The 13,269-nt window shown below is 43.0% G+C and overlaps 1 protein-coding gene across 3 annotated transcripts in view; it reads left to right on the top strand.

Annotated features, from left to right (window-relative positions):
- The window catches only part of JAG1 (jagged canonical Notch ligand 1), a 73,323-nt gene that overhangs the window by 36,189 nt on the left and 23,865 nt on the right, over nt 1-13,269 (top strand). For 2 of the 3 annotated variants that reach the window (XM_085888071.1, XM_085888069.1), the window contains exons 7-11: nt 1-46; nt 3,660-3,773; nt 8,793-8,906; nt 9,353-9,466; nt 10,072-10,118. The exon at nt 1-46 is cut by the window's left edge and continues 74 nt beyond it. In XM_085888071.1, the coding sequence (XP_085744197.1) occupies nt 1-46; nt 3,660-3,773; nt 8,793-8,906; nt 9,353-9,466; nt 10,072-10,118 (435 nt within the window). The remainder of the gene's footprint in view (nt 47-3,659; nt 3,774-8,792; nt 8,907-9,352; nt 9,467-10,071; nt 10,119-13,269) is intronic. The other variant, XM_085888070.1, reaches the window with a different exon arrangement.

Below are 13,269 nucleotides of genomic sequence, written 5' to 3'. Positions count from 1 at the left end.
GATTGTGTCTGTGGAGATGGCTACTCCGGCCAGAACTGCGAAATTGGTGAGTGGCCGAAGCTGGATTCTCCCAATCTATGGTATTCCTGATTAAATTTGCAACGGACAGCATGAACAACATCAGCTCACAAAAATGGTTTGGCCTGTTCGGTGATCCCATCTGTGCACTTCATGCCTCAATGTTTTAATCCCGGTATCAAATCCCATATATTGCGGTGATGTGCACATCGACTACTAGTGTGCCTTTAATCCCTATAAATGTGAATTGACGTCTCCCAATATCTCTGTCCATGGATGTGTGACGTATGTACAAGTTCCCCTCTGGAAATATACATTATCGTAGACACTTGAAAACAAATGAATGCCCCGAGCTCTGCACGTTACAGCCGTGTGCTGGCAGAGTGCCCGCTGAGAGTACCTGATAACCCACGTTTCCTTACTATATTTGAATCGGTTTATTTCAGTGTGACTTGCCATGGCATCTGGGCTAAAACGGCATGGCCTTGGTCAGAGTCCAAATAAAGGGGGAACGTATTCTCACGAGAAAGTGCGGAGAGACTTGGAAAAGGAAAGTCAACCCGTGTTGGGTGGATTGATTGGTCTTGCGGCTTGGAGGGCATTGGTTTTGTTTTGTTTGTAAAAGAAAAATACAACTTCAGTGAGACTGATTTAATTTCTATGTGTTTTTTTTAATCGAGCCGCATTAAAAACACTACATAGTCATCATTGACTTTGCTCCATTGTTTGTCAAAAGGGGGTTTTTGATATTTGTTTTCTCCATGTTTCTGAATGCTATCAGAGATTACTCCCAATATCTTAATTTCACATTCAGCATCCGAACACGACGTTCACGTCGGGTATTGCACGGAGCATGTGGATGTGGTAGTTTCCCAGTATATACAAGGATGTTTATATTTTTAGATCATCGTGGAGGATCTGTAAGTCTTACTCACGTTGTTGTTCTTCATCTTCTTCTTGTGGACTTTTTTGTTTCACAGCCTACAGTTTTCATCGAAACTTCCTGAAACTTGGCGTGTATATGTAGAAATACCCTGCGCAGACAGTAACCATCTCCGATTTTGAAAATTCCTCCTAAAAATAAAGTTATGACATCAAAATATCTCCGCTAATGGAAATCGCCAAAAAAAGTATCTCCAAAACCAGGCAAGCTTTTTGAATTCTGTTTGCGGGAATCGAACAGGGCATTAGCAGAGATGAATTAACGCACATATGATGCATCACTATGATGTCATATCAACTTTTATGACGTCATATCAATTTTTATGATGTCATTCCTATTTTTTGACATTTTTTGTTTTACAACCCAGAGTTTTCATCGGATCTTCGTGAAACTTGCCATGTATATGCAGAAAGCCCACGCGCAGGCAGTAACCATCTCCGATTTTGGAAATTCTTCCGAGAAAAATAATTGACGTCATAATATCGCTGCTAATGGAAATCGCCGATACCATTATCTCCGAAACTAGGCAAGCTGTTTGAATTTTGTTTGTGGGAATCAAGCCGGGCATTTGCACAGATAATTTATCGCAAACCTGATACATCACAATGACGTCATATTCGTTTTTATGACGTCATCATTAAGAGGACGAGGATCTTAGCTCATTTGGACTTCTTTTTTTTACATGGCCTAATGGAGATATCTATTTAGTTAATTGTAATTGTAAGCCTGGTGTTGGCTTTAACAGTTAAGGCGGCTGGCTTAAGATCTTAGGGTCTTGAGTTTGAACCCCTATCATGCTGTTAAATAACACCAGGTGGGTTGACTCAGCTTGTCATCCTTCTGAGGTCGGCAAAATGAGCACCAGCTTTCTGGAAACGGGGCACTGCATCAGCGGCACAGCCGTACTCCCAGCAGTGGGGTAGAAGGAGCTTGGTATGGTATGCCCACTCACCAATGAGGAGCGTGGGTTTGAATCTTGGCCAATAAACTGTCATCCTGGTGTTTTGCATTCAGGGCAAGGCATAGATGTGTCCACCATCCACAAAAAGGATGTTAAGCCAGAGGACCCGTCTGATTTTTGGTTGACGTTAAAGATATTTCCATGTTGTCTTTCAAGAACAATACGCACGTTATCGCTGGTATCCTGGGAAAAAAAAATCTAGCCGCATTCAGTCGAACATTAGAACTGGCCAGCTAGTTCATCAGACTTAAAACATTTCTCGGCTGACCTCGCATGAAGAAGGTGGGGGAAGCCATGATATTGATAGCTGGGCTGTTTAAGAAGTAATCGTTCAACAAAGGTCACTGTGTGCAACTCTTTCCATCCATGCCCGAATGCAAGAGCAAAAAGATTTTCTTCTCAAAGTTGTGTCGGTGGACTGTCGTACCATTTGTGAACTCCTGACCATTACACGCAATCAGCCGGTCAAGGTATGATCAACGGTAATTGCCCATCTCTCAATATCATCGCTGAGCCCCAAGGAACACATTAAACTTGCACCCGCACAGTGCTGTCTCCAAAAGCGTACAATTAACACGTCTTGGAGTTATGGAAACCGCGTTGACTTTTACCACTAAATGTATAATTCACAACGTGACCCAGAAGGGATTTTAAAGTTTGAACAATCGTTTGAATTATTCTGCATAGGCTCTCGTCTAGAGGTTTTACACAATTCATTTTAGACCTTATTGCTCCAAAAGTAAGCCGAACATGTTCTGGTTACTCAAGGGATCGCCGCAAATGCTTCACGGATTTTAAAGACTGCGAACAAAACGACTTGATTCATGTCACATGATTCAGTAACTAATGACATTGCAACTTTTAATCGCAGCACTGTCTGGAAATTTATTCATGGACGGCGATCACTCGAAACAAACTAATAATGTACCGCTAAGCCTGGTGTTGGTTTAACGGTTAAGGTGGATAGCTGAAGGTCTTAGGGTCTTGAATTTGAGCCCCTATCGGCCGTTGAATTACCAGGTGTGGTTGATTCGGCCTGTCATTCTTCAGAGGTTGGCAAAATGAGTATACCGGTAATAGATGGCGCTGCTTCAGCGGCACAACCGTGCCCCCAGAACATGATGCAACCAGCAGCCGCACGCTGCACACAATAGCTACCAATATGCTACTACCTGTGGCTGTTCGCTTACACGACTAGTATGTGAATTGTTGCTTCCAATCTGAGTAACGGATGTTCTAGGATGTAAACGTTTCCATTACTGTAACCTCTGGTAGTGGTTGTAGTTGTAATAGTAATACGTAGTTTCTTCTGCTGCAGTGAAGTGGTACTAGAGATGAAATGGGGCGTATATGCGGCATGTGCCGGTGCTTTTCTTTTGTCCATGTCAATGAGCAATCTCTTTTTTTTTTTGAGGATATTTTCTGCAGTTTGAACCATCATAGACCCGATATCAGTTTGCATATGCTGTATATGAGAGAGCGGCGTTGCATCACAAAGCATGGGGTTGTTTGGTTCGATGGACCCAAAAGGTTCCTGTCTCCAGCATTAGACACTTATTTCCAATTTATTTGATTTTATTCACGAACACACAGCACTGCTGATCCTGAAAAGTCATTTCTAATGAATCAATTACGTTTGATGGCTGGACGGTACGACGATGTGTGTATTGACACAGAAGGTGACATGCTTATTCCCTCATATGTGTCTGTGTTTTTGTTTGTTTTTTTTACAAACAGCTGATCACGCATGTTTGTCAGAGCCCTGTGCCAATGGTGGCAGCTGCTTTGAGAATCCTGATGGATTTGAGTGCCTATGTGCATCAGGCTGGACTGGGGTCACTTGCATTGACAGTGAGTGACCATGCTCATGCTCGTGATAGGTCAGAACATAGTAGATGAAGATGACTATGAAGAATATCTTGCTTAGTGATTAATGTAGCAGATATTTAAAGGTCCACTGAAGTAGAGCTTCATGTTTGGTTTAATGAATACATTTTGTTTCTCGACACGTGCATTCATAGCTGTTTTCTTGGATAGAAACTTTAAAACTAAAATGCCAGTGTATTTTGCATGTGTTTTGTGCCTATATTTCCCCGCATGGAAAATCCACCGCTGATACTATGGGAAACATCATGTGACCCTTTTACGTCATCCCTGGAACGCTCTTACGTCCGGAAGTGTATCGCGGTCGAACTGCATAGCACCCAAGCACGCTTTCCAATCGAGATTTCGTCCTCTACTCTCGAAAGAAGAAACGAAAACAACCCGGAGTTGTGCACCGAAAAAGAGAATGCCAGCTTGATGCACCTTTGCCGGTTGTGGCAATACAACCAAAGATGGTGTTCGTTTGCACACATTCCCCAAAGATCCATCTCGAAGGAAAATTTGCATAGCAAAGGTCAAACTCACAAGAGGAAAGTGGCAGGGGACCTTCGAGCATCGTTTGCAGCGCTCTCTTCGAAGATGATGCGTTTGACACCGGGCTGCATTTCCGGTTTGGCGTGACCAAACTGAAGCATTTGGAAGTTAATGCGATCTCTACAAAGACAAAAACTCAATCTGACTTGGATGAAAAGAAGAGAAAGGAGAGAACAGTTTGCCAACGAATGAAAGAAAATGTGGGTGAGGATTTGATTGTGATGTTTAAGGAGCATTTGTTGTTGGCGTTGGCCGTTGCCACCGCGCCAAGCTGGGATGGATGGGCACAGATGTTCAGGGGCGGGCAAGGCCTGGCATGGCCGCCTGGGTCATAACACGGGTTAAATGTATGACACGTACTGCCATGAAGATCGGACAGATAAATCCGAAAATAAATGTACAAGTAACGTTCCTGATTTCATGATGCACTCGATCAAGGTGCTGCCACGCACCATGCCACGCTCGTACCAGGAAGGATTTGGATGACCCAGAGGAACTCCGTCGTGTCAATGACTTCCTCAGGATCGTGTGGTGCACTACACTGCCATGAAATGTTAAATGATAATTGTATACCCATCGGCCTTTCCTTAAAAATGAGCGTGTTACATTTTTCACAACTATAAGAATATCAAAATTATCGCATCGAAATACTGCTTAACTCGACCAATCAAGCTCGGATCAATGACTTACAAATCAATTCCCCTTACCAGTTATTATTGCCGAGTCTCTCTCTTCAGGGTCTCCCCTGTTGTCATGAACACCCGGTATTTCATCGTCGATTCTCTCTCTCTCTCTCTCTCTCTCTCTCTCTCTCTCTCTCTCTCTCTCTCTCTCTCTCTCTCTCTCTCTCTCTCTCTCTCTCTCTCTCTCTCTCTCACTCTCTCTCTCTGTCTCTCTGTCTCTCTCTCTCTCTCTCTCTCTCTCTCTCTCTCTCTCTCTCTCTCTCTCTCTCTCTCTCTCTGTCTCTCTGTCTCTCTGTCTCTCTCTCACTCTCTCTCTCTACTCTCCACTCTCCATCTCGGGTTCATACATGTATGGCTCAATTGGCTTTACAGCACCAACTACATCATAATCGGCACAAGATTCTACATCGGAAAAAACATCCCCAGATTCACTTCTTGCCGTTAACGATTCTGAAATGAGTCGTGTTGCCATTTCTTAGCGCAGTTCACCAAAACTGTGCGTTGACAATGAACAGCAGCAAGCCTATCTATTACAGTACTATAACAATCGTTCCTGGGATGACGTCACAAAGATTACGCAATCGCCCAAGCTTCTGTCCAGAATAATTTGCAGTTGGACCGGCCAGATTTTTTTTTTTTTTAACTTTAGTGCCTCATAAGATCATTGAAAGATGTCGTGTCACAAAACCATGTTCAGGTCTTTGTTGTATTCCTTGCAATTCATTATAATGATATTTTTAAAAAGGTTTTTACACAATTTCAATGGCAGAGGAACTTGAAAGATTCAAATACCTGCAGCTTTGGATTGATTTTGAAGTTAGAATCATATTTTCGGTGCAAAATATCTCAAAGTATTCCGAACTTGTCAAACACTATGACGGGCGAAAACACTATAAGCGGTGTCACGCTGCATTGACAAAAGCTTCTTTTTGGGGGCTTTCCCAGTGTATTGTTATGAACTTGTGTTGAAAGATAATTTAATTACTTAGAAGTTATTCATTCAACGTTTTTGAGATTATTTCGGGGAGCAATGTTAAGTTTTAAAATTGTTTTAAATTTTAAGTTGGAGGTTTTAGAGTTCAATCAAGAATTGCAATGCATCTTGCATCCTGATCACAGATAGATATATATATATATATATATATATATATATATATATATATATATATATATATATATATATATATATATATATATATATATGGACACCTGCTCTTACAACATCTCATTCCAAAAAAATAGGAATTAATATGGAGTTGGTCCCCTCTTTACTGTTATAACAGCCTCCACTCTTCTGGGAAGGCTTTCCACCAGATGCTGGAACATTGCTGCGGGGATTGGCTTCCATTTAGTCACAAGAATGTGAGTGAGGTCGGGCACTGATGTTGGGCAATTAGTTCTGGCTCACAGTTGGCGTTCCAATTCATCCCAAAGGTGTTCCATAGGGTTGAGGTCAGGGCTCTGTGCAGGCTCGTCAAGTTTTTCCACAAGAATCTCAACAAACCATTTCTGTATGGACCTCCGTTTGTGTATGGGGGTATTGTCATGCTGAAACAGGAAAGGGCCTTCCCTAAACTGTTGCCACAAAGTTGGAAGCACAGAATCGTCTACAATATCATTGTATGCGATAGCGTTAAGATTTCCCTTCACTGGAACTAAGGGGCCGAGCCAGAACGATGAAAAACAGCCCCAGACCATTATTCCTCCTCCACCAAAAACAGCACAATGCATTCGGGCAGGTAGCGTTCTCCCGGCATCCGCCAAACCCAGATTCGTCCCTCAGACTGCCAGATGGTGAAGCGTGATTCATCACTCCAGAGAACGCGTTTCCACTGCTCCAGAGTCCAATGTCGGTGAGCTTGCCCCCACTCCAGCCAATGCTTGGCATTGCGCGTGGTGATCTTCGGCTTGTGTGTGGCTGCTCGGCCATGGAAACCCATTTCATGAAGCTCTCGATGAACAGTGTTTGTGCTGACGTTGCTTCCAGAGTCAGTTTGGAACTCGGTAGTGTGTATTGCAACCGACGACGGACGATTTTTCCGTGCTACGCACTTCAGCACTCGGCGGTCCTGGTCTGTGAGCTTGTGTGGCCAACCACTTCGCGGTTGAGCTGTTGTTGCTCATAGACGTTTCCACTTCACAAGAACAGCACTTAAGTTTACCTGGGCAGCTCTAGCAGGACAGAAATTTGATGAGCTGACTTGTTGGAAATGTGGCATCCCATGATGGTGCCACGTAGAAAGTCATTGAGCTCTTTAGTCCAGCCCATTCTACTAGCAATGTTTGTCGATGGAGATTACATGGCTGTGTGCTTGATTTTATACACCTGTCAGCAATGGGTGTGGCTGAAATAGCCGAATCCACTCATTAGAAGGGGTGTCCACATACTTTTGGCAATGTCGTGTACATATGTGTGTATATATATATATATATATATATATATATATATATATATATATATATATATATATATATATATATATATATATATATATATATATATATAACAATAATGGAATGAACGAGGCCATTTTCATTAATGGTCGAACTTTTGCTTCTTTTCTTGGAATTTTCCTGTCGGTCATGTACTCACTTGTTTTCCAAAACAATCCATTTTAACACAACACACTTACGGAAATCCAACACAATGCCTCTCTTGAGAAAGCTGGCACAATGTCTCCCCAGCAGTTGCAGTTCTTGTGATGGACCATGCTTTTTTGGAATGTCCCAAAGTAATATTCTTTCTTTTTTAGGGGAATGAGATTGGGGAGGGGGCGAGGGGGCGGTGGGGGGGGGTGGGGGTGGCAGGTCATTCCGTAAGGCTGAGGTTCTTCCATATCATTGGGCGAAACGACTTCCAAACAAAACAAACTTGTTGATCAAAACGCACATCCATGTAATGTCTGTTGCCTTGTCAGGTCCCGCCATTTTTGGCGTACTCCAAAAATTGTGAGAGAGAAAGGGTCCCGCTGCAGTGGGGAATAAAAGGCACCGTCTATGAGAATACAACACCTGAAAGTTGATCCCTGGGCATTGTGAATGTGTTCTTTTGAAGAGCCCTTTCCTGTGTTTCGTAGCCACATTGCCTTCCCAGTGAACTGGATACCACGTTATGTATACTATTGTCTGTCTTTAATCCCCATCGATGATTAGCAGGATAATTACATTACGTTTCATAAAATATTTAATTCTCGGTCATATTATCCAGTGGTAATTGACTGTGGGCGATACTTTGACAAAGCCATTGCGATCGCAGGCCGTATGTTGTCGGCGGGCTGCAAATTGCAGTTGAAGTTTTCTGCCTCCTGTACACCCAGTTCAATTATCTTTGTTTGTTCGTCTTCTTTTCTTCATTCTCCGGATAACGTTTTCAAAAGTACGGGTCGAGATTTTCGGACCAGCTGCTAAGCACCTATATAATTTTCATTACTATGGATAAGGTTTTGAACCCTGTGTCAAGGAGTCATGAACTGAATCCCACAGTTGGGAGTCATGGTTAATTTATCAGTTGGTCGGCTTCTTCAGTCCGAATGATAAATAAATCTTGAACAAATTAACCCACAAAGGTAGAAATGCAATGGAATTCCTCTTTGTCTGCTGGCTGGACCACGTAACGTACCTGCAAGTCGTGTTTTCTTCCCATAAACTCAACCATATCTTACCGTAGAGGATGATATTACATCCGATATGGAAATGTTTGTATGTTTGAGCATGTAAGCATAACATGCAGTGCAGTTGTAGTGAATAATACTCTTTTTGTTATTTTCAGATATCGATGAATGCTCTTCCAACCCGTGTGGTCACGGTGGCACTTGCATTGACCACATTGATGGCTTTGACTGCCTTTGTCCCCCACAGTGGATGGGCAGCACCTGTCAATTGGGTAAGACTTATGTCCATTAACATTGTCGGTTATAAGGTGCTGGTAATCTATCAAAATCCTTCATTTTTCATATTCTCATTGCCAAGAACTTAATGATAGACCCTGCGATTATAATGAAAAGGTGCTGCAGCAGGTGGATAGGACGACTTAAAAGGTTGTAAAGAGGGGTGCGAGACTCTTGGCCAATTTCCATTGCTTAACCTGACCGGACTGGCTGAGCATACTGTATCCCCCCCACCCCTCCCAACCAACCAATCACAATCTGGAAAGGTATGGAAAGCTAGGCATCCGTGTTGCTGATTGGAATAAAATGTTCAGTTTGCCCCATTCCTTGTTGTGCAGTGTCATGGGCCATTTCGGAATGGCCATGCAAGTCAGCAGTTAACAAAGACAATAAAACAAGACGATGAAGTGTAGAGTTTCTGATTGTTGTCTTCGTTTTCCAGATGCCGATGAATGTGCAGACAGACCTTGTGTGAATGCGAAAGCTTGCTGGAACATCGTGGGAAGTTATTACTGTGACTGCTTGCCTGGCTGGAGTGGCATCAACTGTGATACAAGTAAGTTTAAATTTGCGACGTCTTCGGCCAACATTGAGAAATATTTATTCATTCATTTTGGTGTGATTTGTTCATTCCGCTGCTTTGAGAATAAGTGGAATGCACGACTCGTTCGTTAAACGGGCACACGGCTCCTTTCCCTGGTAATTATCTCATCACGTTTGCACATACCTGTCTCCGGGTGTTGTTGCACAGGCAGATGTAAATGGGTCACCGAGCCGTCCATCTTTTGAAGAGCTTTTGTGGGTCCTTCCCTCCGCTCACGCAGCCTAGTTATGGCTTCACACACGGACGGCCACCCTGATTCAGTAACCGTTGCTTAATTGGGGGCAGCTGTCCTCACGCGATTGTGACTTTACGATCCGTGCCGTTGGAATTGCTGAATAGATTGCCCCGGTGCTACCAGACGCTCGCGTGCACTAAATTATTTTTGCAAGTGGGCGTTTTATTGTCAAATTTCCTTTTGTTCCACAAGGGCCAACTGCAGCCACATCAACTTTGCGTTTAAAACTGAAAAGGAAAGGGGAGGGCACTTTAATAGTGAGCTTGCTGATATTGTTCGCTCGTGTATTTATTCATTAATTTGTTCCGTTTGTTTGTTTCAGACATGAACGATTGCCATGACCAGTGCCAGCATGGAGGGATGTGTGTGGTAAGTTGCATCTTGAAACGCAATTGTTGATCGGCGGAAGACCATGCAGCATTGTGTGTCAGAAATGCTTGCTTTCCATTGGCCGGGCGCCATGTAAACTTTTTACGCCTTTCTGGGTCTGCCAGTCAGTCCCCAACTTCCGAAACAGGGTGCCTGTAAAAGCGGGGAATTCTGGTGTTGTGTGTCAAGGGACGCTGGGTTTGTTTTTTGTTCCCCCCATAATATCCTTAGTTACTGGCTTTGTAAACACATTGTGACAATGAAAGAGTTGTCCCAATTTCATCCTGCCGAATGGTTGCTTATGTTGGCTTTCTTTGTTATAAATGGTGGCCGGATAGTTTGGTTATTAACACGTTTGCCGATGAGCTGTGTGATCTGTGACTTCATGGTGACCGTGGTGATCGACTGCGACGCAAGTCTCGTTATGATGTGATTCCAACGGGGGGGGGGGGGGCGTTGAGTCGTGGATTTGATTTGGAGGGCGATTTAAGCTGGCCGTCTCGTCTGCAAGCATGAGGATGTAAAAGATTGCCTTGTAGGTCTTGTTAGTTAAATTATCCGAATGGCTGATGGATCACTGTGTCTGCGGTGTTCTAAACTCATTGTCGTCCAAATAAAATGTCCCAACAAATTCACGAAAAGTCATAATGGTGTTTCAAACTATTTCAACTCTCACGAATACGATGCTTCTTAAATTTCAGTTGTGAATTTTTTTAATTTTTTTTTTTCGATCCTCGTGGAGGATCTCCAAGTCTTACTCACGTTGTTGTTCTTGTGGACTTTTTTGTTTCACAGCCTACAGTTTTCATCGAACTTCCTGAAACTTGGCGTATATATGTAAAAATTCCCTGCGCAGACAGTAACCATCTCGGATTTTGAAAATTCCTCCGAGAAAAAAAAGTTATGACATCAAAATATCTCCGCTAATGGAAATCGCCTTAAAAATTATCTCCGAAACTAGGCAAGCTTTTTGAATTCTGTTTGTGGAAATCGAACAGGGCATTAGCAGAGATTAATTACCCCACATATGATACATCACTATGATGTCATATCAATTTTTATGACGTCATTCCTATTTTTTGACATTTTTTGTTTCACAACCCAGAGTTTTCACCGGATCTTCGTGAAACTTGCCATGTATATGCAGAAAGCCCACGCGCAGGCAGTAACCATCTCCGGTTTTGGAAAATCTTCTTAGAAAAAAAGTTGACGTCATAATATCGCCGCTAATGGAAATCGCCTATACCATTATCTCCGAAACTAGGCAAGCTGTTTGAATTTTGTTTGCGGGAATCAAGCCGGGCATTAGCACAGATAATTTATCGCAAACCTGATACATCACAATGACGTCATATTCGTTTTTATGACGTCATCATTAAGAGGACGAGGATCTTAGCTCATTTGAGCTTGTTATTATTATTTTTTTGGGGGGGGGGCGTCATTTATCAAAATAATTGAATGGTTTCCGACTCGTATAGCTGCAACAATCCTGCAGTTCTTTGTGCTTCCATTATTAACTTGGCCGTGAGTGCACGTCGACGATGTCGGACGTGATTTCAGTCAATGGCTGTCGAGCTAAGGCAAAGCTTCGTGCATGTTTTGGGGGTGAAGCAGCTGCTTTTATTTGCTCTCGGTCTCTGCAGTGTGTCAGTGAGTGGTGCCCGAAAGAGGTCGGCACTACTATTCCAGACCGACCGAAGGCTTCCACAATGCTTTGGGGTTGCGTTTCAGCGGTGGGCCAGCTCTGTGGGCTGGCTTTTGCATTCATGGTTGCCTTCTATGCAAAGGCACAAGGCCTGGAGGGTTCGGATTTCAAAGAGGATCAGTTTATGGCAAAGTGGGCCTGCTATATCGCAGCCATATTATGTCAAAGTCACCGACTCTTCAGTGTGAATAGGCTTTTCTTATAGGCTGACAGCTGCAAGGCACAACGACCGACGAGTATATGTTCGACATCTTATTCGGACTCCAAAGGGGCTGTCTCCCTTCAAGTGGAGTCAAATTATATGGAGCTTTATGGCAATGAATAAAAGCTCCCAAATTGAAGGGGAAAAAAAAAATGTGCTCGTTTTAGTTACAGTTATCAGCACATTGTGTTGACAATTTTGCCGCATATCATGGTTTCTTTTTAAAGCCAGGTGGCGCTCGATGACATCCGAAGTTATTGTTGTTCAGCAGAATGTTAATGAATCGCTCAAGGTGTCCGTTGATTGATCAGAAGTTGACCAGGAAAGTATTCTGTCCTCTATTTCCCCGTCATGAGAAATCCGTGCGATGGAATTGCTGTTTGCAAACCTCCGAGTTTGAAACGTTCGCATTTGTGAGGCAAAATGACATTACGGCTCGAACTCGAACGGACTTTACTCTTGGGGTTATGTTTTCACCCCTGTTTGTTTGTTATGAGGAAAATTTGATTTTTTATTTTTTTTATCACTTGTTGGTCTGTCTCGTTTGTTTGTGCGTTTGTCTGTGAGTGCGATAACTCGCGAATGCTTTCAGCCATCTTCGTCGAACTTTACCAGAGGATTCCGAAGGACAAAAGTGAGGCTGTCGCTTTTTGTCCTAAATTGAGGACGCATGGATTTTTTTATCACCGAAGGTCAAGGTGATAGTGACGTCATTTGCATGATTTTCGTCATACCTGTCAAGCTACCCGCCTGACGACTTCTTGTCCATTTTGTTGGGTAGTCAATCTAGTGTACCCTTATTATCAGTATTTCCGTCGATATGTTTGGCTGTCTGTCTGTCTGTCTGTCTGTCTGTTCGGTCCAGGGCTCCGTTAATACAATGGCGATTTCGATGAAACTTGGTTGGTAGGTTCATACCATGACCGAGTTTTGTGCAAATGAGAACCGTTGCTATGGACACCACCGTTGCCTAGCAACGGGACTTTGAAATTTTCAAAATAAAATCTCAAAAATTAATTTTTTCGAAAATCCAAAATCGGGCCACGAGCGACTGTGGGCAGGACATTCAGCCATATTGTCAAAAATTTCCAGCTGGATCCTATGAAAACTCTCGGAGAAGATAGACTTTGAATGAACCCTGGTCGAAAACAATAAAAAACACGAAGTTCGTTATATCTCAGAGACTATGAGTCAGATATACATGAAACTGGTATAGTAGGTTCATGGTATGTCGTAGTTATGTG

The sequence above is a fragment of the Eptatretus burgeri genome, chromosome 7, assembly GCF_056783735.1.
Source record: "Eptatretus burgeri isolate ZD-2024b chromosome 7, Ebu_testis_v1, whole genome shotgun sequence".
Taxonomy (NCBI): domain Eukaryota; kingdom Metazoa; phylum Chordata; class Myxini; order Myxiniformes; family Myxinidae; genus Eptatretus; species Eptatretus burgeri.
This window is presented reverse-complemented; position numbering and strand designations above follow the sequence as displayed.